At 41.6% G+C, this 27,274-nt stretch overlaps 1 protein-coding gene across 1 annotated transcript in view; it reads right to left on the bottom strand.

Moving 5' to 3' along the window:
* The window catches only part of PLXDC2 (plexin domain containing 2), a 466,948-nt gene that overhangs the window by 229,411 nt on the left and 210,263 nt on the right, over positions 1–27,274 (bottom strand). The window contains exon 3 of the mRNA XM_051821437.2: positions 1,114–1,260. Within this exon, the coding sequence (XP_051677397.1) occupies positions 1,114–1,260 (147 nt within the window). The remainder of the gene's footprint in view (positions 1–1,113; positions 1,261–27,274) is intronic.

Raw genomic sequence — 27,274 nt, 5'->3', positions numbered from 1 at the left:
ATTGTGGAAAAAAATGCATATATCTCAAAAATGTTTGCACCAGAATAATTTGAACTATTTTACACAAGCTTTTAAAAATATTTATTGTTTATTTGTTTGGAGGCGGGGGGAGGAGAGAGCAAGAGGGAGGAGAGAGAGGAGAGAGAGACTTCCATGAGCTGGTTCACTCCCCAGATGCTGGCAACAGCCAGGCTGGGTCCGGCAGAAGCCAGGAACTCCATCCAGTCTCATACACTGGACTCAAGCAATTAAACCATAATCTGCTGCCTCCTAGGTACATTTTCTTTTCTTCTTCTTCTTTTTTTTTTTTTTTTTAAATGCATTTGAAAGGCAGAGAGAGAGAGAGAGAGTAAGCAAGCACACCAGCAATCCTCTATCCTCTGGTTCACTCCACAAATGGGCCAATACTAAGATACACGGGTGCAGGAGCCCAAGGCCTAGGGCCATCTTTCCGCTGCTTTCCCAGGTGCATTAGCAGGGAGCTGACTCAGAATTGGAGCAGCCAGGACTTGAACTGGTGCCCATATGGGATGCCAGCATCTGGCATCTCAGGCAGAGGCTTAACCTGCTACACCACAAAACCAGACCCATCCCAGGTGCATTTTCAAGGAACTGGATCAGAAGCCAAGATTGGGACCAGGCACTTTGATATGGGATGTTGGCAACCCAAGCAGTGGCTTAACCTGCTATGCTACAAAGCCTACCACAACCACAAATTATTTGAGACACTCTCATATATTACCGGAATCATAATATTTTTGGTTAAAATTTTTCCAAGGTGAAGGAAAAAGTACATGTAAAACGGAACATATTACATTTATGTAATTTTTTAAAATGTTCCATAAATTCCTGCATCTTAAAAAAATTGAAAACAATCGAACATAAATTTGAACTTTGAATTAAAAAACATATAATTAATCAGACATACTAAGGAAATTGGTTCATGGTAGTTTATCAAAATAATTCATTTTTCTTACTATCTTAAACATAGTAAATTAACCTAAGTTGCAGTTATAGACTTTAATATACTTGCAAAATGATCACAAAGGGCTAACGAAGCAACAATTTTTTTCACAGCAGATAAAAAGAAACATTGATTGCCAAAGTACTTACTGCAGCTTGCCGATGAGTATTGGATAATATTCCATGAATCTTTACTTTGTCTTTTTCCATTTGGTCTATGTTCACCCACAGATCCCGACTGGCTGAATCTGATGGACCATATATTCGAGATATATAGTAATTATGATCTGTATCCTCCTGCAATGATAAGAAACAATGTATATTAACAACAAAGATCTTGTTTCTTAATTCCTCATTTAAAGAATCTTCTTGAAATTAAAAATTTAGTAATCTTCAAAATAGTCAAGTTATTTAAATAACTGCTAAGGGAAGTGAATTAAGATAAATAAATATGTATAATTAGCATACATAAAATTATATAATAGTATTGCCAGATATACAAAATTAGAAGCAAATATATACTCTTCTACCACAGTAAAGAGCTTTATCATTGCCATCAAACAAAAAGTCTCTTTTATAAGTATGTGCTGAAAACCTGAGCTATAATTACTTGAGTAACAACAAATTCAAATTCTCTTTAAAAAGAAAGTTAGATCTGGGCCTACTCTCAAATGATTGTCCTAGAAATGGAGATTGTATATTTCCCCTTCAATTTTGGTTATTAAATTCCACTTTTGTCTTAATTCTCATTATTGGTATCACCATGGTGCCTGTCACCAAGTCTTTGTTTTATGTTTCCCGCTCAATAAAGAGATTTTAATGTTTTAAAAGGCAATTTTGCTAAGGAGAAGTAAGAAAAGTTGCATGATTCTTGGCTAATTCTGATGTAAACAGAACTTGTCACCATGAAATGCAATTGTGTTAATCAACTTGAGGAGTCACTATACAGAATATATTTTAAACATTCAGGTAAACATACAAACAATGCTTATAGAACAGAAAGTATGATTTGCATAACAAAGTTAGGGATATGAATTTTGTCTAATGCCATTTATTATCTAAGTGCTACTAAAAAAATTTGCAATTACTCTTGAGAAATCTAATCACAACAAGAATCCTGGGTACTTTTTCAGAAGTCATTAGGCACACCTATAAAATTGATTACAGAAAGGAAATGGATATTCTAAGTAGTAATCTAAATAGATTTTTTGCCTCATGACTAAAAGACTCTGACCCAAGCTGTAAATGCTAAGAACAGTGATTAAGTATCAACAGTATATTTTGTTGTTTTTAAAGATTAAGATCTTAGATATACCTCCAATTAAATTCTGGGTATCATATACAAATGATATGTGCATCCATGGTGAAAGAAAAGTCTGTAAAAAAAAAAAAAAAAAGGAGGAAAAGGGAGATAAAAAGAAAGAGGGACACAGATTCAGTACCGGGATTTCTAAGTTACTTCCAGAATGTCATGCTGCTGACTGACTGGGTTCCAGGAGAGTGAGAAGCACTGTGGTTGTGTCTTCACCATGCACTCACCTCTTCCTTCTGGTCTCATGCTGCACTGGGAACTTCCAGTGTAGGCACCTTCCCTGAGGCTGGACACAAACCGCTTTTGCACTTGACATTCTACTGCCCACAATGATTGGTCATGCACGAGCACATGACCTAAGAAGGACTAGTTAGTGAGGCTCAGGAGCTTGGGGAGACAGGACCTGACTTCCCTTTGTTCTGGGTACAGAGATGTTTCCTGTGAGACTTGGCACTATTATCTCCATTTTGCCACCATGAGGAAACTCTGCCTGAAGATTAGGGAGCCACATAGATGAGGACAGAATCATAAACGTTGTGACGAAAAAGTCAGATCCCTGATCAAAGTATACTAGAGTATGACACTATTGTGAGACTTGCTCATTTTCATAAACCACTAAATCTCTAACTGTTATTTCTTTTTAACTCACATAAAAATTGTACATATTTATGGGGTACACCATGTGAGGTTTCAGTACATGTATACACTGTGTAATGTCCCATCAGGATAAACATATCTGTCTGCTCGAACATTTAACCAGGCTTTATGGAGAAAGCATTCAAAATATTTTTAGTTTTCTTTTTGTTGTTGTTTTCAGAGAGAAATATATAGTACATTATCATTATCTACAGTCACCCTACTGTGCCAGAGAACACCAGAACTTTTTATTCCTATGGAACTGCAACTTAGTACCCATTAATCAACCTTTCCAGGCTCCTCTCTTCCCCCTACTCCATTGTTAGGTTATTGTCACACAAAGGAAAAAAATCAAGTTTCTAAAAAAATCAAGTTTCTCTTACTTGCAGCCAAACCTATGTCACATGGAATAAGGAAATCTTGACAGATTTATTGACCTGGATAACAAATACCTCCCCTTCAATTTTGATATTCTAGGTACTCACATAGCAGAGACAGAACCTGCCAGAAACCATAGATCTAATCATTGTAATAATTATTCATTTAGTTTTTCAATTAATAGTAAGAAGCGTGATTTTGAAAAAAATATTCAGTAAGTCTAAATAAAAACTTAATTGTTTTATTCCTATTATTATATTACTATTATAAAGTATTCAGCAACATCCTCACCTTGAGCGTGAGTCGTTCTGTGAGAAGTTCCTGTCAACATGGAATCAGAGTACAGCATAATTGCTGAAATTAACATTTGTAAAATAAATGGTATTTTTCATAATCCCTGAATCTTTGAAACCAGTTAAGCAAGAGTCTTGAATTTATCACAATGTACAAAAATGTCATTGTACATAAATAATGAATAAGATGCACAAAATATTCATGATTTTGCCTAATTACAATGTATAGCACTGATATGGCTATGTGAAATACACCTTCATTTTGACTTAAACTAGAGCTGCCAAATATCACATCTTTGAACATACTGAAAGAAAGACTAGAGCTTGCTGTTCGACTTCCATAGCCCAAGCTTGCCCAGTTGTCATGGCAACTTTTATTCAAAGAGGAAAACAATTTATTGTTTACCCAGGAATGTAGAGACACAAGTTGTTAAATTCCAGAGAGGTGTTTGGCTCAGATACTCCGGAAAGCCATGAAATAGATGCCTCAAAAATGTGACATTTGAGCACTTCTAAATTATTCAAACCACGACTTGTCTTTTTTATAGAAATGATAGTACTTAAAGAATTGTCAAAAGCCACTCCAGGCACAAAGATTTTCATTTTCTGCTCAAAAGCAAAGTATTTCTAACACCACAGAAAATAAAACAAAACACTACTGTGATAGGCTTAGTTGCCAATTCATTTAGGAAACCAACTGTTCCTGAAAGTAGATGGCACAGTGGGAAGTGATAAATCCTATAAATCCATGTTACTCAAAAATGCCTGGAAATACGCAGCTGTGGGCAAACAGGACGAACCCTGAAAAGGCAGAGGAAAAGTCATCATCACTACAGTTTAGCCATTCTGCACAAGTCAGTCTACATAATTACAAGCCCAAATGCCGCTGCCTTTCTACCAGGGGTGCTGAGGCCATTTTATTAGATAATTTCTGCAGATGCCTCACATTGCCTTGTATAGAAGTGGCATTTGAACTCCACATGCACTTAAGTATCATAAAAAAATAAATCAAGAGCATATTGCAGAATGAGCCCTGCATTTCACAAAACACAATTAAAATTCTTAAAGTTAATTAGCACTCAATCAATTGGCTACCTTGAAGATCTTCCCATAACAAATAAAGGAATATTATATTTTGAATCATTCTTTTCAGATGTCTTTTCAGATGTTAATAAATGTATCATACTTTGGGAAGAACGGCTTCCCAAGGTCTATACGGTTCTCTGAAAGGCAGTCATTTTAAAATAGCGTCTATGTCTACTGTATTGCTCAGAAATGGTTTAAAAATAACTATGATCTGAAATCATGTTAACAGCATAAATCAAAAGGACAGGATAAGAAAAAGAGTGAACTGACAGTATTCAAGCAAAAAAAAAAAAAATCCGAGATGAGCACATCGATGCTAACATGAGGAGAATAAACATGAGTAAATTACTTGTCAGGACACAGGAAAGTCTTATGATACACAACACAGGAAATAGAAAAGAATAATGATATAAATGTCTAGGACAGATGTATGGGCTGAATGTTTACATCCCCTCTCCCAAAGTCAGATGCTGAAGGCTCAGTCCCCAGGGTTCTTGTATTCGGGGATGGGATCTTTAGGGGGGTAAAATGATGGAATGAGACGGAGACCTGGGGGATAGGATCCTACATTTATAAGAGACATAAGGCAGTCACTCTTTCTCTCCCTTGCTCACCTGCTCCCTCTCCCTCCTCCATTTCTCTTTTGTCTTCTGCCCCGCTCCCCATTTCATTCCTCTTCCAGTTCCCCTCTACTGCCTTCTTAGAAGGTGGCTGTCTACAAGTGAGGCAGAGATTCCTCACCAAGAATCCAATCAGGTGTACCTTGATCTGGGACTTTAGCCCAGAGAAGGATAAGAACATTTCTGTTGTTTAACCCAATCTACGTTCTTTTGTTATAGTATCCCAAGCTGACAAAATATCATACCACCATACAAATTACAGGGAAAAGAGGAGATTAGATATTTGTACACATATAGTAGGCATAGAAAGAAAAATTTTATATCTTAAGATGTTTTTTTCCAAGATAAACAAAGACTTGAATGTGCATACCATGCACTTTGAAGTTTTCTGGTGACACTTCCCAAAGATTAAAAGAAGAAAAAGCAGTCTTACAGCACTCTAGAAAGACAAATCAAATTATTTATAAACAGGAAAAAAAATTGAATAGCCGGATACTTCTCCATAGTTTCTAGCAGAAATAATGTCTATAGCATCTTGAAGAATGACGTTATGACTTAAGAATTTCTGCCCAACCAACATGTACTTTACATATAAAGGTAACACTTTTTTCTCTCTCTCTCTTTTTTTTGACAGGCAGAGTTAGACAGTGAGAGAGAGAGACAGAGAGAAAGGTCTTCCTTCCGCTGGTTCATTCCCCAAATAGCCGCTACGGCTGGCGCTGTGCTGATCCAAAGCCAGAAGCCAGGTGCTTCCTCCTGGTCTCCCATGCGGGTGCAGGGCCCAAGCACCTGGGCCATCCTCCACTGCCCTCCTGGGCCACAGCAGAGAGCTGGACTGGAAGAGGAGCAACCGGGACAGAATCCAGCACCCCAACCGGGACTAGAACCCGGTGTGCCGGCGCTGCAGGCAGAGGATTAGCCAAGTGAGCCGCGGAGCTGGCCAACATTTCTTTCTTTTTTTAAAGACTTATTTGTTTTTTGAAAGATAGAGTTACACAGAGAGAGGGACAGACAGAGGGATCTTCCATCCACCGGTTCACTCCCCAAATGGCCACAATGGCTGGGGCTGGGCCAAGCTGAGGCCAGGAGCCAGGAGCCAGGAGCCAGGAGCCAAGAGCTTCCTCTGGGTCTCCCATGCAGGTGCAGGGACCTAAACACTTAGGCCATCTTCCCTTGCTTTCCCAGGTGCATTAGCAGGGAGGTGGATCAGAAGCAGAGCAGCCAGGACTTGACAGGTACCCAAGTGGGATGTTGACATCACAGGTAGTGACCTTATCTGGTACCAACAAACTTATTTCGAACACATAAAATATACCACCAATAAGAACTTCTTTGAAAATATAACATCTAATTATATAATCAAATCAACCAACAAGTGAATCAAAGTGCCTATTATAGTGATTCTATAGAACTATTAACTTTATCTAGCATGTTGCTATATACAGGAATGGACAAATTGTAGCAAAAATTTTGATGGTGAGCACAAATTCCATGGAAATGATGTTGAGTGAAATTACACAATTACTAATTGCTGTTAGTCATGAAACTATAAAAGTATTCTACAATTCCAAAACAGGTATTCAATAGGTCAATCTGAAGGTATAGTTTTAAAAAGTAGAAAGCATGGGGCTGGCATTTGTGGCATAGCGAGTAAAGCCAGTGTCTTAGGCATCCCATACAGGCACCAGCTCCTATCACCACAGCTCCACTTCCAATCAAGCTCCTTGCTAATGGCCTGAGAAAGCCACCGAAGATGGTCCAGGTGGGAGACTTGGATGAAGCTTCTGATTCCTGGGTTCTGCCAGGCCTGGTGCTGGATGTTGTGGCTATCTGGGCTGTGAACCAGCAGATGAAAGATCTCCCTCTCTCTCTGTAACTCTTTCAAAATAAATAAATTCTAAAAAAAAAAAAAAAAAAAAGGTAGAAAGCTCAAAAGCTTAATTTTTAAGATAATCTTCTTAATCTTCTGAGGGACCGGTGCTGTGGCACAGCAGGTTAATGCCCTGGCCTGAAGCGCCAGCATCCTATATGGGTGCCGGTTCAAGACCCGGCTGCTCCACTTCCAATCCAGCTCTGCTATGGCCTGGGAAAGCAGTGGTAGATGGCCCAAGTCCTTGGGCTCCTGCATCGCGTGGGAGACCCAGAAGAAGCTCCTGGCTCCTGGCTTCGTATTGGTGCAGCTCCGGCAGTTGGCGGCCAACTGGGGAGTGAATCATCGGATGGAAAACCTCTCTCTCTCTCTCTCTGCCTCTCCTCTCTCTGTGTAACTCTGACTTTTGAATAAATAAATAAATCTTTAAAAAAAAGATAATCTTTTGAGTCAAACCTGAACAGCCTACAGTTTGCAAACATATCACCAACAGTCAATACATATATATGCATATATATAATATATATACATAAAATTTTTTTCAAGTAATAGTATTCATGATATAATCTCAATTTCACAAATTACATCTATCCAAATATAATGTATATCTCTGTCTATTCATGTATCTTTTTCTTCATTCTATCTGACCTTAGATATAGGAGCATGTTGAAGATACCAGCCACATAGTGACTGCTTATTTCAGGGGATGGGCTATAGAGGGATTCCACCTCCCATGATCTGCATTATTTGAATATTTTATAAGAAGCACATGATATATATCCAATGTCTTTACTTTTGTTTTTGTTCATAGAATGCATTAAAAAATATGTGAAGATGCCCAAACGTATCAATTGTTGATTTTTTTGGAATCAAGCCAGCAATATATATGAAGAGAAGAAAGCCATGTGCTATGTACACTTAACTGTTTTTTAAAACATTCTATAACAGGTCTTGGAAGTTCTTAAAGAATCCCTTATCATACTATGAATAATCTATATTCTACATAGATCTTCAAGGTCAATAGTTTAAATTTTTCTGCAAAATAGCTGATATACAAATATCCATGAAGTCTTTTCTTTAAAATACCAGCTTCAATAAATTAACTATATAGAGTACAATTTTTTCACTACTTCTTGTAAATAAAATCAGTATTAATAGAGACACAGGAAAATACTCAATTCCACTAAATTGTGATTGAGAATGGAATCTGAATCTTCATGTTCCCACTAAACATTTTCATAGAATGCATGGGAGGTAACAACTGAACTATTCAAAACCACTGCTAGGTTTTGGCAATATTAATAATTTGATGACGGACTTAAAGAGTCATTCGCTTAGGTTTTCCTTACAGTTATTTTCCTGGCTGATTTCTAAGATATGATTCAAGGATCTCAGAAAGGGGCTGGAGGCTGGAGACAGCTACATCTTGACAAAATTGTGGGTTGGGGAAGGAAGCTCAGGAGTGCCTAGGGGTACCAGAGGGATGCAGAGTGGTAGAAGACATTCAACGTGCAGGTCAGCAACTAATCCCCACTTCTCAAGCTCCAGGTCATTAACCAAGTTCTGTCACTTTAGTGGGGTCAACTATCCCCTCGGTTCTTTTAACTGTGAATCTTCCTGAGCATCGAATTCTTTTTTCGGGGGTTAAGATCACACAGAAGAAAGCAGGAGTCTGGAGCTACAGGATCTGTGGGAAGAGTGCTGGCTCCCAACTAAGCTGGGAATAGACGACATGCAAAGAGATGGAGCAGATTATGGGAAGAGATGGTGTATTCACGCCTCCCACCTCCAATTACATTAGATGACTTGCAGGGACTGAGGTGTGGGCAGCTGTTTAAGACTGGTTTCTTCATTAACAAAAAGTGGATGCGTGTGTTTAGCTTTATTTTCCTGGGTTGTCAAAAAATCAAATTACACCAGCATATCTAAACACATCTCAAAAGAACATGAACAGAATATAAAGCATTCAGTATCACGAAATCAGCCCCAGACACTTTCAGGACGATAGGCACAATTATCCTGGAATAGCCCTCAGTATCCACCAGCAAACATTACATTAATGCCTTCTTCAGATACTAAGAACAATTACACGGAATTTAATTCAATTTACTGTTACAGTGTTTGGATGAAAATCATCCATCTATTTCCTGTCGGTCAGATAAGATTATTGCACCGCTTCTCCTTGTGTGTGTCTTCTGCATGGTGTTCCAGTTTCTTGGACTTCCCTTCATCATTTCCCTAGACTCACACCTGCTTGATCTAGTTGCAGCATGGCCTATCTCCAGAGCAGTATCTTGTCTATGACTTTTGTAGGCATAATTTATTTTACCAATTACTCATGTGGATTTAGTTAAATATCCTAAAAAATGTAGCATCTGGGGCTGGTGCTGTGGCATAGAAGGTTAGGCCTCTGCCTACAGTGTGTATTCTATTTAGATGCTGGCTCAAGTCCCAGTTGCTCTAATTTCAATCCAGCCCCCTGCTAATACACCTGAAAAAGCAGTGGAAGATGGCCCGAGTACTTGGGCCCCTGCACCCACATGGAAGATTCAAAAGAAGCTCCTGGCCCCTGGCTTCAGTCTTGTGGGGAGCAAACCGGACTAGACTGAGTTACTGGAATTAAGACTTATTCTATGCATCTGCTCTCCCACAATATGGCGCTGGGAGAGAAGTAAACAGCTTCCGCACAGCTGCCTCTAGTTCAACCAATAAACTGTAGGACTTGCTCCTGATTGGAGAGCAGCATACTCGGCGTGTGGGCAGCCGAGTTAGGATTGGCGGAGGAGGACTATAAAGGAGGAGAGAGACGGCATGCACGGGGAACATCTAAGGGGAACATCTAGCTGAAGGAACACCTGTGCAGCCCCCGAGAAAGCCGGCCGGCGGTGTGCCGCTCCCCTGCGGAAGTGGGGAATGTGGCCAGGGGGAACTGCCCTTCCACGGAGGTGGAAGGGACAGTAGCCAACCCGGGAAGAACCAGCAGCAAACCCGGGGAGGGCCGAGCAGACGAAAGAACAGCGCAGGGTCCTGTGTTGCTCCTCCATGAAGAGGGGGAGCGACATAATGGTGCCGTGACTCGGATAGGAAATCTAGCTCGGATAGGAAACCCAGGACAGATATGAAACTTAGGAGGGAAGAAACGGGAAGAAGTGGGAAATTACCGGAGAGAGAGACTAGCAAACAGCCTAGGGAAAAGCCGGACGATAAAGGTGCCGGAAGAAGCTATTGAAAGCCTAGGCATAGACTCGGATACGGACTACGGGGGGAAGCTGGGAGAAATCTCTAAGGTCGAAAGCGAAAGTGAAAGCTAGAACAAACAGACTTGGACGCGGACTGTGGGGAGAGGCCAGGAGAAATGAGGGAGGAATATCGTTGGAGGAAAGTTTGGGGAAACATACCGGGTAGAGAAAAATGTTAGGGAAATTGAAGCCGCGGGGGGCAGGCCGAGGCGGAAACGAAAGCCACTTTGGGATTCTCAAGTTAGCCCGGGAATGGGGGGCGAAAAGTTGAAACCAGAAGCTGAAACGTAAGCCTGGTTGGGATCCGTCTGATTAGCCCGGGGAGCAAAGGACGGGAAGCCAAACCGTGGGGCGGAGACGTAAGCTGGGTTGAATTCGCCAGGCTAGCCCGGGGAACTTAGATTGAATGCTAGTGGCGGACACGTAAGCTACGCTGTGTGACTCGTGGAGGCTGCCGCACGCAGACAGAGCGTGCGGGGCTCAAGTACATAGGGAACGCGTGGCTGGCGCGAGGCCGTGGTTCAGACGCGAAAGGGTTAAGTGCGAGACCGCGGAGTGTGCGCGCAAAGCCGAGCCGCGCAGATGAGAGAGGCGCGGGCTGAAGCGGCTCAGAGCCGGGAACCCGCCGGCGGGGCGAGGTGCCGGAAAGCCGCAGGGATAAGAGAAACAGAAGTTTAGAAGTAAAATGAGAGAAATAGGAATGTTGGCAGACAGAAGTAAAATGGGAGAGATAGGAATGCCCGGAGATAGAGAAATAGAGAAAGAGAAAGGCCTCCCCACAACACAGCAATGTGAGAGCTTGGATTCGGTCTGCCTGATTAAGTGAGGCGATGAGCACCTGCGGCGGCTAGCAGCTTATGCGCCGCAGGTCACCGAAGACAGGCACGAATTAACATCAGTAAGGCTTCCCCACAATATAACAATTAGGAGGCTTGGATTCGGTCTGCCTGATTAAGGCGGTAAGCACCAGCAAGCAGCTCGACCAGAGTATGAGCTGCAGGTCACCGAAGATAGGCACGAACCAACACTAATAAGTCTCCCCCACAATACGGCAATGAGAAAGCTTGGATTCGGTCTGCCTGATTAAGGCGGTAAGTGCCAGCAGGCGGCTTGACCAAAGTGTGAGCCGCAGGTCACCGAACACAGGCACGCACCAGCGCCTAAAAACCTCCTCACAACATGGCGAAGAGAGGACCCGGATTCGGTTTGCCTGATTGATAGGACTTGTAAGAACCTGTGGCAACTCTAGCAAGTAGAGCAGAGTGTGTGCCGCGGGACACCGAAGACAGGCGCGTATCAACGCCAAAAATAAAAAGAAAGGGGGATCTGTGGGGAGCAAACCGGACTAGACTGAGTTACTGGAATTAAGACTTATTCTATGCATCTGCTCTCCCACAATATGGCGCTGGGAGAGAAGTAAACAGCTTCCGCACAGCTGCCTCCAGTTCAACCAATAAACTGTAGGACTTGCTCCTGATTGGAGAGCAGCATACTCGGTGTGTGGGCAGCCGAGTTAGGATTGGCGGAGGAGGACTATAAAGGAGGAGAGAGACGGCATGCACGGGGAACATCTAAGGGGAACATCTAGCTGAAGGAACACCTGTGCAGCCCCCGAGAAAGCCGGCCGGCGGTGTGCCGCTCCCCTGCGGAAGTGGGGAATGTGGCCAGGGGGAACTGCCCTTCCACGGAGGTGGAAGGGACAGTAGCCAACCCGGGAAGAACCAGCAGCAAACCCGGGGAGGGCCGAGCAGACGAAAGAACAGCGCAGGGTCCTGTGTTGCTCCTCCATGAAGAGGGGGAGCGACAAGTCTGACCCAGCCACAGACAGTGCAGCCATTTGGGGAGTGAGCCAGTGAATGGAAGACTTCTCTTTCTCTGCCTCTGTTTTGCCCTCCCTGTAACAGCCTTTCAAATAAATAAATCATTTATTTATTTGTTTGTTTGTTTTGAAGATTTATTTATTTATTTGAAAGTCAGAGTTACACAGAGAGAAGCAGAGGCAGAGAGAGGTTTTCCATCCACTGGTTCACTTCCCAGATGGCCACAATGGCCGGAGCTGCGAGCATCTGAAGCCAGGAGATTCTTCCAGGTCTCCCATGCAGGTGCAGGGGCCCAAGGACTTGGGCCATCTTCTACTACTTTCCCAGGCCATAGCAGAGAGCTGGACCAGAAGTGGAGCAGCCAGAACTTGAACTGGTGCCCACATGGGATGCTGGCACAGCAGGCAGTGGCTTTACCAGCTATGCCACAGTGCTAGCCCCAATTAAATCTTTTAAAAAATGCAGTATGTATGTGAATTTACCATAAGATCAGAGTTGTATTGTGTAATTCAGACAAGATATCAATAAAGCAATATTTCTATTATAGAAGTTTCCATTTTCCCAGTCACAATCTCTGAGGGACAAGACTGTCCTCCACACTATGCAAAGATGCATGAGCTGTATGGCCAAAGAAGCATAACACACTTAACTGTGATCATTCAAAATACTAACCAATCAGTACTCCAATTCAATTACAATAGTACTTTGATCTATAGATGTGTTTATGTTGGCTCATTTATTAAATGAAATAGAACGTATTTTCCACTTTGATATGCCATAATTCATTTGTCTACTCCCTGGAAGAAATCTTCCATCTTTGTAAGAAGGATCCTGGGAGATGACTCTCAGTGATGGAGCAGTTAGAGAGAAGAGGCCAGAGAGTCTGGGAAGTTTTTGAATCACTTACTAATACCCCAGTCAGTCCTTTATAATGAAAAGCAAGTGATTCCTCTTCAAACAGTGGCCACTAGAAAGATGAGTTGCCAAGTTACATCAGGTTTCTGAGGGCTCACAAACCTACCAAAAACGTACGATTGAAAAAGATAGTGACAGTGCATATGGGATTTCCACTAAGATGCATAAAATTGCATTAAAACAATGTGGCTCAGAGACATGGATTCAAGTACTGACTAGCTCAAAACAGTCACTGCAAGTCCTAGGCTGCAGTCCATATAGGAAGGGGTTGAATGGGCTCATCTCCCTTAAAATGCCTTTCAATTAAGTTTCTGAGGTCAGAGGACCCTTTGCCAAGTTTAAGTGATCTCTGACAAAAGAAATAAAGTCAGTAGTTGAACAGCTAATGCAGGTAGCTAGTTACATCATTTCAACAGGTATATAATGATCCATGTTGCTAAGCTGGGGGTTGCCTCACGACAGAAAAAAAAATTCACATTTGTGATGGGTATAAAATCCCTAGGGTTGGTATGTACCCTTCATGCCAACTGAAAACATCACGGGTCATGCATAGGTTTGTACCACTACTTCTCAAATGCCTCATATAACTAGAATGGGTAAAATGTGTGTTTACTTTAAGTGCCACTGAATTTCTCTGAAATACTTGGCATAGAGTATTTTTCCAATTAACTGAAAATGAACAACAACCACAGTGTGGAGGGCCTGAACATGTCTTGAAAATCGGAAACATCATCAAAATTTTTAAAAATTTGGCATCATGACAGGATAGGAATTGGGCATTATCTATACACTGCCTTGGTCACAGGGGCTACCATAACGAAATGCTAGGTGGCTTAAACAAACGAAATTAAGTTTTCAGTCTGAAGGCTGAGAAGTCCAAGATCAAAGCTTCAGCTGACTCACTTTTCCCAACAGTCCTCATCCTGGCTTAGAAGCACTACATTCTGGCTGCATTCCCACAAAGCACAGAGAGCTCCCGGGGGTTTCCCCATCCCATAGGATTGGTTTCCACCCTCAGGAGCTCCTTCACTCCTCATTACTTCCTAAAGGCACTACCTCCATATTGAGGAGGGACAGAATTCAGTCCAGAGCAGATACATATTTTCTTTAGTAAGTCTGGATTTGTAAAACAGAAAACCTCATATAAGTTTCTAGAACTAATCAAATTTGCCATTTAATATTTCTAATATAAGAGGGCTTTTGGAAAACCCATACAGTTCCCTGTTTTGGCATGTTTCTTAACCAAAAAAATGATAACTAACTACTATTTATATATTTCTTTAAACTATGGGAAAACTTACTTAGAAGCAACTTTAAAAACTCTGAGTTACTAATTTCACATTACTTACCAACATATTGTGGAAATAGTGGACAGTTTCTTTCTACCAAACGGCATCTACTTGATCAATAGTCCCATTTCCAAGGTAACTGCTACTACCCCCAAATTATCCAGTATGGCATTTCAAGTGGCAGATATATTAATATGTTTGAACTAGTTAGATTTTGTCCTATTCTTTTTTTTTTTTACAGACAGAGTGGACAGTGGGAAAGAGAGACAGAGGGAAAGGTCTTCCTTTACCATTGGTTCACCCTCCAATGGCCGCTGCAGTCAGCACACCGCGCTGATCCGAAGGCAGGAGCCAGGTGCTTCTCCTGGTCTCCCATGGGGTGCAGGGCCCAAGGACTTGGGCCATCCTCCACTGCACTCCCTGGCCACAGCAGAGAGCTGGCCTGGAAGAGGGGCAACCGGGACAGAATCCGGTGGGCCGGCGCCACAGGTGGAGGATTAACCTATCGAGCTGTGGCACTGGCCGATTTTGTCCTATTCTTAATTAATATCACAAAACACAATTTTTCTTTAGTCATCTTTTCTAACATCTCCATGTCTTCAAAATCTCAGCTTCCCAGATTTGGGCAGTGATTGACAAGAAAGTGGTCAGCTGCAAATGGGATTTTTCTAATGGTCTGATGCCACTTGCCTTATTTAGAGTCAAAATCTAATACTACTTCGCCTTCTACACATCATTGCAAAATTAACTTTCCAAGTCTCTGCTTTCAAGATTATTAAATGGAACTTAAAATAAAAATAGTCAACATCACAACACTGAACATACATCTGCTTGAGATAAATAAGTGAATATATTTGGAAACTATAAAATGCATTAGATTCTACTTTTATTTTGGTTTTGATAGCAACCAAAAATTGTAAGCATTCTACATTTTTTGGCTACTAACCTTTATTGAAGCAGTAATTTTCAAATATCAGGGAATATAATACATAATTTACAGAATGAACAATCATTTGTACTCTCTAATAAAAGAAAATAATAGCATGAAAAAATTAATCCTCCCTTTTTATTAAATTTTATATAACTGCCTTACCTCTAAGCATATCACTGTTATCAAAATGACTCACGTACACCACTCTCATTTTTAGAACATGTGTTAAACAGAAAAATCACAGAATGAATAGCAATCATGGAAATTAACTTGACCATGAATAAACTATGTCATCTTTGCTAATGAACAGAATTATCAGAATATAAGCTTAATTTTAGGAGAATACCATACTTTCAATAGTAAGACTAGTATCCACATATATTAGTTATCCACCTAATGACATTAGTAACTACCTCTGAGATAAAGCCATTTAATGGAATGAGAACATCGGAATTGTATTCTAAAAATCTAACATGAGGGCCGGCGCCGCGACTCAATAGGCTAATCCTCCGCCTTGCAGCGCCGGCACACCAGGTTCTAGTCCCGGTCGGGGCGCCGGATTCTGTCCCGGTTGCCCCTCTTCCAGGCCAGCTCTCTGCTGTGGCCCAGGAAGGCAGTGGAGGATGGCCCAAGTGCTTGGGCCCTGCACCCCATGGGAGACCAGGATAAGTACCTGGCTCCTGCCATCAGATCAGCGCGGTGTGCAGGCCGCAGCGCGCCAGCCGCGGTGGCCATTGGAGGGTGAACCAACGGCAAAGGAAGACCTTTCTCTCTGTCTCTTTCTCTCACTGTCCACTCTGCCTGTCAAAAAAAAAAAAAAAATAGTGCAATAGGACTGGCTGTTCAGCCTACTAGTTATGATGCCTATGTCCCACACTGAAGCGCCTGGGTTTGATTTCCCAGCTAGAGCTGATTCCAGCTTCCCAGCAATGCAATGCAGACCCAGGAAGGCAGCAGTCATGCTTCAAGTAATTGGTTTCCTGTGTCTCCACGTGGAAGAACCTGGATTGCATTCTCATTTCCTGGTTTCAGTCTCAGCCACTGTGGGCATTTAGGGAATGAGTAAGCCAGCAGATAAAGCTTTCTCTGTGTCTCTCTCTGCCTTTAGAACAAATGTGAATTAATTACTTGCATTAAAAATAAATAAAAACAATCTACAAGTAAACCTTGAGTATCTCTATGTACTCATATTTGTATATTTACTTTTGGAAAAAAAAAAACACAGCAAACAATTCTCTTTGTCCTCACATCTTACAGGATAAAAACTGTCCCCTAAACAGGATATATGGCACTAAGCATCAGAAACAAACTGATAATACGGTTCACATCGTTTTAGTTTGTCTCACTGTCCCCAAGAATTATGACATTAGTTTTCAGACAGAACTAAGGAGAGGTAGAGGGGAGGAAGAAGAAAAATTTAGTAGAAAATAGTGTTTCAAAGCAACTTAATTTTAAAAACAACCTACAAATCTGAAGAAACATCAAAAACTCTGCGGAAAAATGGAGTTAGGGGTTGGGTGTTGGGTGCAGCTGTGAATACACTTGCATCCCACATCCAGAGTGTCTGCATCATTCCTTGGTTCTTGCTACCAATTGCAGCTTCCTGCTAATGCAGTCTGTCTGTCTGCCTGTCTCTCTCCCCTCCCAAATATACAAAAATTTTAAACAGAAATGGAATTAAAAGATTTGTTTTGGTGCAAAAATTAATATATATACATACTTTTTCATAATACTCATTTTTCATATTTTTGAAGCCCTCTGAATGCAGAATTCTTTAAACCAAAACAAACTTACACACTTATCTTTTAATTATCTTTCCATCAACTTTTTTTTTTTAGATTTATTAATTTACTTGAGAGGTAGAGTTACAAACAGATGGAGAGTCAGATTTTTCAACTGCTGGTTCATTCCCCAAATGGCTGCAAAAGCTGGAGCTGGGCTGACCCGAAACCAGGAGCCAGGAGCTTCTTGTGGGTCTCCCATGCAGGTGCAGGGGCCCACGCACTTGGGCCATCTTTTATTGTTTCCCAGGCCATCAGCAGGGAGCTGGATCAGATGTGGAACAGCCAGGACTCGAACCGGCATCTATATGGGATGCTGGCACTGCAGGAGGATGTTTAACCTACTATGCCACAGCACCAGCTTCTCCATGAACTTTCTGAAGTACTCTCTTGTATGCATAAATGGCCTGTGTTACACATAATTTACAAAATCATAAAATTATATAAAACATGGAAGGGGCTAGACAGTAAGTGAGAAATACATGGATAAGCTATGACAAGAGGAATAAGGAAATACTGTGTCATATTCTGTGCTTCAGCTGCTCCTTAAGGTTTTTTTTTTAAACTCCCGGCTTTTTTTTTTTCTTTTTTAAAGATTCATTTATTTGAAATTCAGATTGGCAGAGAGAAGGGAAGAAACACACAGAGAGAAATATTCCATCTGCTGGTTCATTGGTTCATTCCCCAAATGGCCACAACAGTTGGGGGTAGGCCAAGTCAAAGCCAGGAGCCAGGAACTCCATCTGTGTCTCCCATGTGGGTGACAGGAGCCCATACATGTGAGCCATTGTCTGCTGCCCAGGCACTTAGCATTAGCTGGATCAGAAGTGCGAAGTAGCCAGGATGGGAACAGGCACTCTGATAAAGGGATGTGATAGTCCAAGCTGCCAAGCGACACACCCCCTACAGAAAGATATACCAAACAAGCTTCAAGAAATAGCTAATCCTGAAGTGGGGGTCTACATTCTCTCTTTATTCAATTCATTTATTTTATCCTTGCCATCTATCACTATAGGTTGGTTTTTTTCTTTTGGATGTCTTATTTTAAAACTAAGATAATAGGTACTCACCTATTTATGACAATCACCAGTAATAAGAACTGGCACTTATGAGCTATGACTCTCCAATCTCTCAGCTTGGAGTATATGCATTATATTCCTCAAATATATATATATATATATAATATATATCAAATATATATATATATATTATTCCTCAAAACTGAACAAATTAGGTACCATTTTAACAACAAAGAAACTGAGGCTGACACTCCGAGTTGCTTCCCTAATCCCACATAAACCCCAGGGATATAAAAGAAGTTCTGTATAACTCCAAAGTCTATGTTTTTAACACTTCTATGATTCCTTTCAGAGATTAAGCTTTTTTAGAACTCCAGCGAAAGGCTACACTTGCTCAGATTGCTTCCATGATGCTATTTCTCAGGCTTTCTCAAGAACCTCTCACTGGCCTCCTATTCTCCTACTGTTCTTCACTCTACTCTCCATGCAGTACCGTAATCCTTTCCAAACAGAAATCTAATCACACCACTACCCTGCTCTAAAAAGGCTTCCCACCACACTTAGGAAAAACTCCAAAGTCCTTCCCACACACTGCCTGCCACAGCCCTCTCTCCACTTCACCCTTCCGTCACCTGCTCCACACTAACCATACGGCTTTCTGGCTGCTCCGTACACACACTGATGCTCTTCAACACCATCACATGCTGCAGCTGGGGCTCCCGACATCTGGAATGACACTCCCCCTTCTGTCCCTGTTGGCCTCAGTTGTCTTAATTTCCTTGAGGACACTATCATCAGACTTTTCTTCAGTCAAACACCTCCCCCAGCTCCTGTAAAATCTCTGCATTTATCCACTGCTGTATTCTAGAGACTCGAAAATCCCCTGTACATAATAAGTATTCAAACCATAATTGTTGAAGTTAGAACTTCTTTCTGTATCTCAAGGCTAGCTTCCTTGGTTTTGTCACCTGCTAAAAAAAGCAGTCAGCATTGTGGATTCTTCTTAAATGCAGGAAAGAAATATATATTCATATATATCCACCCAAATATTTATTTATAAATACATCTTGTTCCCTATTCAACTTACCACACTTGAAATTTTCAAGCTCTTTTACAAAAACTAACAAGCCACCTCTATTAGCATCTACTAATAGATAACAACCCCAAAACGTGATGGTTTAAAACAATGATGTTCTTGTTCAGATTCTCTGGACTAGTGAAGTAGACAGGACTCTGTGAATTGGGTGGTCTATGTGGATTGACAAGGCAGGCAGAATTTTGTGGACTGGGGAGGTAGACAGCATTCTGTGTATTGGTGAGGAAGACAGGACTGTGGATCAGTGAGTATGGATAGGATTCTGTAGACTATTGAGCTTGATAGGATTCTGTGAACTGATGAAGTGGACAGGAGACTGTGGGCTGTTGAAGTGCATGCATGCTGTAGATTGGTGAGGTGGACAGGGGTCTGGGGGGTGGTGAGGTGGGTGGGATTCTGTGGGCTGTTGAGCTCCATGGGATTCTGTGAATTGATGAAGTAGACAGGATAGCTGAGCTGGAACTCTGTTGACTGTAGAAGTGGACAGGATTCTGTGGACTGGTGAGGTGGACAGGAGTCCTTGGGTTGGTGAAGTGACTTAGAATCCAAGAATTGGTGAGGCAGATGGGATACTGTGGATTGGCGAGCTGGATGGGGTTCTGTTGCGTGCTGAGGTGGACAGGATTCTGTGGGTTGGTGAGATGGGTGAGATTCTGTTGGTTGTTTAGGTGTACGGGATTCTAAGCACTGTCTAGAAGTGACACAGTGTTACTTTGTCCCATTTACTCAATCAGAATAAGTCACAAAACATGGCCTGCATTCAAAGGGTGGGAACAGGAACGCACCTCCTTACTAAACAAATCGTGTGAATGGGTGGCAGTGACCACCAGCAGATTCCCTAACTCTCAGTAGTTGAGCTCTTTGCTAATTGTAAACACGATGGCACTCTGCCCAGGATATGCTGCACCACTGTCATTTTGTTGAAAGACCATTTTTACAATACCCTGGGGTGCCTTCAATTTTTTTTTCAAATAATCTTTAAAAGTTCTATCATTTAGCATGGACAGTCTTTCCACAGTGTAAATCTTCCTATTCCTTTCTAAATAATGTAAAATCTAGTTTTCTATGATAAATTCCTCTAGGATCACAATTTGGAAGAGAATCCTTCCTGCTCACTCACTGAATATCAGGTCACTGAAGGCAAAGGTCAACCAAGGGCAGAGCCGGGCTGCAACTGTTTCATGAGTCGTTAAAAATATGCAGCGAAGTAGAATGAAGCACAATCTGATGAGGAGTTTGTTTTAAAATTACCAGTGCTAGAGTCAAATAAATATTTTCATCATATGATTTTGCTGACATGGCAGAAAGTCTCCTTCAGATCCATAAAGCCGGCATTTCAATCTTATAATAAAATTGCATGAGAGCTGGAGGAGGTTTTATTTCAGGACACTCTGAGAATCGTGTTTTCCTTTTTTGCCTCCGTGGTATAATATCACAGGGGGGTAGATCAGTGTTGTTTGCTTCTCACTTCCCTTTTCTTTTAAAAAATGATTTATTTATTTATTTGCAAGGCAGAGTTAAAGAGAAAGCAGGAAATACAGAAAGAAAGAGATCTTCCATGTGCTGCTTCATTCCCCAAAGAGCAGTGATGGCCAGGGTTGGGCCAGGCCAGAGCCAGGGGCTGGGAGCCCAGAACTCCATCTGGGTCTTCCACACAAGTGGTAGGGCCCCAAGGACTTGGGCCACCTTCTGATGCTTTGCCAGACACATGAGCAGGGAGTTGGATCAGAAGTGGAGTGGGGACTCCAACAAGCGCACACATGGGATGCCAGCAATGCAGGTAGTGGCTTAACCCACCGTACCAAGATGTCAGCCTGCTTTTCACTTTCCTAGATGCTATCTGGAAAGATTCAAAGAAAAACTTACACACTTACAGAGGGGAAACATTCAAGACAATACAGCCTAATATAGGAAGGTACTGTAAAAGAGCCTATTTATTTTTTAAGGGCCTATTTATTTACAACCACTTCTTGAGGTGTCACTCACTTCAGCTAACAAGTATTCCTAATGCACTGATTAGGCACGTATGAGGCCTTGGGGCAGGGACTGTGAAGGGCAGAAGGTGTTTCTGACATACTCCTTGCTCTCCAGAATCCTGCATCAGAGTCAGATGACACCGATGCTGGCATTTCTCTATGCTCAGCCAGTTGCTATACTGATGGCAAGTCAGTACTAAGAGCCTTCTGAGGAGGAGAAACCCTGGGTCAGTCTCAGTGTTAACAAAAACAAGGTTCATAGTAGTTATGCAAAATGCATTGGAACTTAGAAGGCCATTCTAGTCAGAGGAATTGCTCTGACTATAAGGGACCACACAGGAAAAAACAACAGGACAGCAACTGCCTGACACCATGGGAACATACAGGGGGGCAATGTGGAGAGAGTACAGTCAGACCTGTAGAATACAGAGGGCACAAGCCCCGGAATGCCAGCCCGGGACGTCTGATCTTGGTGAGAGGCTGTGGAGCAAGCTGGACCGAGTTACATGTGGATTCTGAGGGAAGAATCGAGAAAACAAGATGCGCCGGAGAAGGCAGAGGTTAGAATCAGACATCGTGTGTGGGAGCTATTTTAATAGACTGCGAATAAAATCTAACAGCTCAAAGGAGGCTACTACCCAGAATAAAGGAGAAGAGGCTATTGTGGAAAACATGGTGAAGAATCCAAAAGATAAACCAGTATTTAATAGGGACAAGATCAAAAAATGATCCCAAAATATTCAGTCAGTAAAACTGGGACGGCTACAAGTTCAGAGTACTTGGTGCCCTTAGTGTTCTAAAGCAGAACTGGACATAGCTATATATCATTTTAGGGGCAGGGGCTTGGTACGGTGATTAAGACACTGCTTGGGATGCCTGCATCTCACATCTGAGTGCCTGGGTTCGAGTCCTGGTTCCACTTCCACTTTCAGTTGATGTGCACCCTGGTAGCAGGTGATGGCTCAAGTATTTGGGTACCTGCCGCGTATGTGGAAGACCTGAACTGAGCTCCTGGCTCTTGGCTTCAGCCTGTCCTGGTTGTTGCAGGCATCTGGGGAGTGAACCAGCAGATGGGACATCTCTGTCTCTTTCTGCCTTTCAAATGGTGAACAAATACAAATTTAACAGACATCAATCATTTTAAGTGCTGGAAAACAAGTATAAAAATAAAAATAAATGCCACTGCTTTTACAGATACAGTGCACGTGTAAGTCACAGAAACAAGGTCTACTGAGAAGCCCTCCCACAATTGGACCTAACACGTGCATTCTTTTACCTTCATTGAGTACTACAACTTGAACGTGTGCTCCTAGAGGGACAATGCCGAGATCTGACAAATGCCTTCAAACTACAGCAACCATTGCCAAATCTGACTGCATGTTAGAATCAATTAGAGAGTTTTTATAAATTACCAATTCAAAGACATAATCTATACAGAATCTAGGGTTGGGTCGAGGTGGTTATCCCAACATAAAAACAAGTCTGGGAACCACAGAATAAGTGTGATACTACCAACTTACTGAAATTTCCAAACTGCAACTGAGCATGTACTGAATCTACAAGGTGTACCCAAACCAAAACTTAGAAACTTATAATTTCAACTTATCCTTAGAAAGTGATCAAAATTTAAGAATTTCACTTGTGTTAATGTGTAGCTTACTATTTTCCACATACAGTAAGGTTTATGATCCAGCACAGTAGGGATAATAAATAGCCCTTTGTCTGCCTTAGAAATGATGACCCTAAGTTCTACCTATGTTGAAATTGATCTCAGTAAAGTGGCCTGTGTCCAGATTTCTCTCCCATAATGGAAATTAGATAGAGGCAATACTTAAAATGTTTTCTAAATGCTTCACAGGTTATATCTTTACTCGTGCACATTCTGAACAGTGCAAATATGAATTCTCACATCACTTCTGCTGCATTAATTTGATGGAGAACTTTTTTAAGATTAGAGCTTATAAATAATTGTCAAGACAAAGTACTTTCTTTTTTGTAAAGATTTATTTTATTTATTTGAAAGGCAGAATTAGAGAGAGAAGGAGATATACAAGGAGAGAGATCTTCCATCCATTGGTTCACTCCCCAAAATGGCTGCAACAGCCAGGACTGGACCAGGCTGAAGCCAGGAGCCAGGAACCAGGGTTCATCCAGGTCTCCCATATGGAGGGGACAAAGGATTTGGGCCATTTTCCGCTGCCTTCCCAGGTACATCAGCAGGGAGCCAGATAAGAAGCGTATCAGCCAGGACTTGAGCCAGTGCCCATATGGGATGCTGACATTGCAGTTGGTGGCTTAACCTGTTACACCACAACACTGGCCCCAAAACAAAGCACTTTCAAAACTGCAATGGAGTGGGGTATCATTTTGAGATATCAAAACAATTTCATTTTAAAAATTTAGTTTATTTACTTGCATCTTATTTGAATAGCAGAGAGAGAGAGAGAGAGAGAGAGAGAGAGAGAAAGCAAGCGAGCTAGCCAGAGAGAGCTCTTCCATCTGTTGGTTCACTTCCCAAGTGCCCACAGCAGCCACAGCTGGGTCAGGCTGAAACCAAGAAGTCAATCCATTTTCCATGTCAGTGGCAATGACCCAAGTACATGAGCTATTTCCTGCTTCCTTAGGGTTCACATCAGTCAGAAGAAGGACTGTAATCAGAAGAGTCAGTACTTGAACCAGGTCTCTGACAAGGGGTGTGGGTGTCCAGTGTAGAGTTTTTTTTTTTTTTTTTTTTTTTAATTTCTTTGACAAGCAGAGTTAGACAGTGAGAGAGACAGAGAGAAAGGTCTTCCTTCCATTGGTTCACCCCCCAAATGGCCGCCACGGCCAGCACGCTGTGCTGATCTGAAGCCAGGAGCCAGGTGATTCCTCCTGGTCTCCCATGCAGGTGCAGGGGCCCAAGCACCTGGGCCATCCTCCACTGCACTCCCGGGCCACAGCAGAGAGCTGGACTGGAAGAGGAGCAACCGGGACAGAATCTGGTGCCCCAACTGGGACTAGAACCTGGTGTGCCGGCGCTGCAAGGCGGAGGATTAGCCAAGTGAGCCATGTCGCTGGCCCAGTGTAGAGTTTTAATGGCTACGGTAAATGTCTGCCCCGATCAGCCCGATTTAAAGCTCACCACTGTGCAAGCAAGCATGCTGTCTTAGTTTGTGCTGCTGTACTCGAATACTACATACCTGGTAATCTATAAACAACAGAAGTTTATTTTTTCACATTTCTGGAGGCTGAGAATTCCCAGATCCGATTTCTGATAAGGGTGCTCTTGGTATGTCCTCACAGAGTGGAAGAAGAGCAAGAGATGACTGCTGGGTCCCCAGATGGCACAAGGGCAAAAGAGGGGTGACTCTATTCCCACAAATCCCTTTTATGACAATATTATTCCATTCCTAAGGTTGGAGTCCACATGACCTAAACACCCCCATGTGGCCCAGCCTTCCACCACTGCTGCATTTGGGATAAATTTACCAACATTTGCATCTGGGGAGAATGCACCCAGACCATATCACACCATCATAAGGCTTTGCATAACCTTGCAGCGTTGAGTACTGAACAGTGGTAAACTAAATGTGACCGCACTAAATACAATACTAATTATAATTGATACGCATCAGGAAGAGGTTCTACTTAGATTTGGGAAATTTCAGTTTGTGTATGCATCTTTATCCACCCATCAGTTGGCAATTTCAGCTAGTTGGTGGTGTTTGCTCTTGTTTAGTGATCCCTAGACTTCTCTACATGCTGGGATCACACTCTACACCCCGTCCTAGATTCTGATGTAACTGGTCTGGAACACTGCATGGCCTTGGGAATTTTTCAAAGATCTCCAGGGTATTCTATCCATCATAATTTAAGCACTTAAAAAATAACCTAAAAATTGAACTATTTTTCTAAAATGGTGCCACTTCACTCATTTTTTTCTTTTCTATAAGGAGATGCTTGATGTGGCTAAATCGACCAGTTCAACCTTATGGTTAGCATTTGACAGCCTTGAATGGAAGAGATGCTTCTATTCCAGGTGTTCATGGTTCAAATACCAACGAGTTCCCATTTAAAAACATCTTTTCCTTTGCTATTAGGATATGGAAGATATTTATTCAGGAAAATTTCACTTAAGAGATATACAATAAACAAAACAAAAATACACAATCTCCTCCTTTAATGTTGGCTACAAAAAGGGGAAATGCAGGCATTAAGTAACTAAATTAATAGTGTACCTTAGGCCAAGTTGTACCTCAAATGAAAACCTCAAAAAGAAATCAGAACAGGAATTCTTGACTCAATGTTATTATTTTATACTTCAATTCCATATATATTCAAATACTTGTAAAAGTAGAAAACTTGCATTTGCTCATAGATTTTCTATCTAGACAACTTTAGGTATCTAAGTTCTAATTCTCTTCCCTAATCTATAACGTAAACAAAAGTGGCTTAGAATTGTCACCAATACAATGAATTTAGTTCATTTGAAGATAAAATTTAAAATATTGTTATAACAACCTAGAGGAAGAAAACTGAAAGAAGCTAATGTCAAAGTTATCCTTGCTTGTTCTCAAGAAGGATCACAATTACTCCAGACTGAGGATGGAGACACTGGGAAAGATGAGGAAGAAAACTGAATTCAATCAGAATGGGGGATGGCACTGTGGCAGACCAGGTTAAGCCTCCGCCTGCAGTGCTGGCATCCCATGTGGGTACCAGTTCAAGTCCTGGCTATTTCGGTTCTGATCTGGCTCCCTGCTAATGGCCTGGGAAAGCAGTAGAAGGTGGCCCTGCACCAGCACAGGAGACCAGAAAGAAGCTCCTGGCTTCAGATCGGCCCATCTCTGGCAGTTATGGCCATGCAGGGAGTGAACCAGTGGATGGAAGACCTTTCTCTATGTCTCTCCCTCTCTCTCTAACTCAGTGTCTCAAATAAATAAATTAAATCTTTAAAAATTTTAAAAAAAGGAAGGAGAGAGGACAGACTGAGAGATAGATAGAGAAGGCTCCCAACTACAGGTTAGCTCCCCAAATGCCTACAATGGCTAAATGGGCCTGGCCTGAAATGGGAGCGGAGAACTCAATTCAGGTCTCACACGAGGGTGGCAGGTGTGTAACTACTTCAGTTATCACCTGCTGCCTCTCAAGATGTGCATTAGCAGGAAGCTGGAATCCAGAGTGGAGCTGGGTCCCCAATCCAGGTGCTCTGAAGTGGGGATATGGGAATCTTAATCACTAGGGCAAATGCTTGTCCCAGTCATTTACTTTAATATCATGTTCTACTTGAGTCTTTTTTTTTTTTTTTTTTTTTTTTTTTTTTTTTTTTTACATTTTTTTTTTTATCTTTTATTTAATGAATATAAATTTCCAAAGTACGACTCATGGGTTACAATGGCTTCCCCCCCCATACCGTCCCTCCCACCAACAACCCTCCCCTTTCCCACTCCCTCTCCCCTTCCATTCACATCAAGATTCATTTTCGATTATCTTAATATATAGAAGATCAGCTTAGCATACATTAAGTAAGTATTTCAACAGTTTGCTCCCACACAGAAACATAAAGTGAAAAATAATAGATGATTTTTTTAAAATGATGATGAAATCAGATCAGACCTATTGTCATGTTTAATCCCAGTGAGAGTCAAGTTGGGAATTGATAATTTCTTTCTTTTTTTTTTTTTTTTTTTTTTTTTTTTTTTACAGAAGATCAGTTTAGTGTACATTAAGTAAAGATTTCAGTCGTTTGCACCCCCATAGAAACACAAAGTGAAATATACTGTTTGAGTACTCGTTATAGCATTAAGCCTCAGTGTACAGCACGTTTTCAGGGATCATTTCTATAGTTCGCTACTTGAGTCTTTTTAAAAATGTATTCTTTTTCTGAAACAATAGGGATTGCAGGTAACACAGTTTCTAAATGCCATTACTTTTCAAAAGAAACAGTAGAAGTCTTCTTGTTTTTTAGTTCGGTTCTATGAAGATATGCAAACTCTAGGGGCCACTGTCACAATGTTTAATTTGTTTCTCCCTCTGGAAGTAATAAAAATACTGATCATAAAAATTGCTGT

This window comes from Oryctolagus cuniculus, chromosome 13 (assembly GCF_964237555.1).
Source record: "Oryctolagus cuniculus chromosome 13, mOryCun1.1, whole genome shotgun sequence".
In the NCBI taxonomy this organism is placed as follows: Eukaryota; Metazoa; Chordata; class Mammalia; order Lagomorpha; family Leporidae; genus Oryctolagus; species Oryctolagus cuniculus.
The sequence above is the reverse complement of the archived record's forward strand: the minus strand, read 5'-3'. Positions and strand labels throughout refer to the sequence as shown.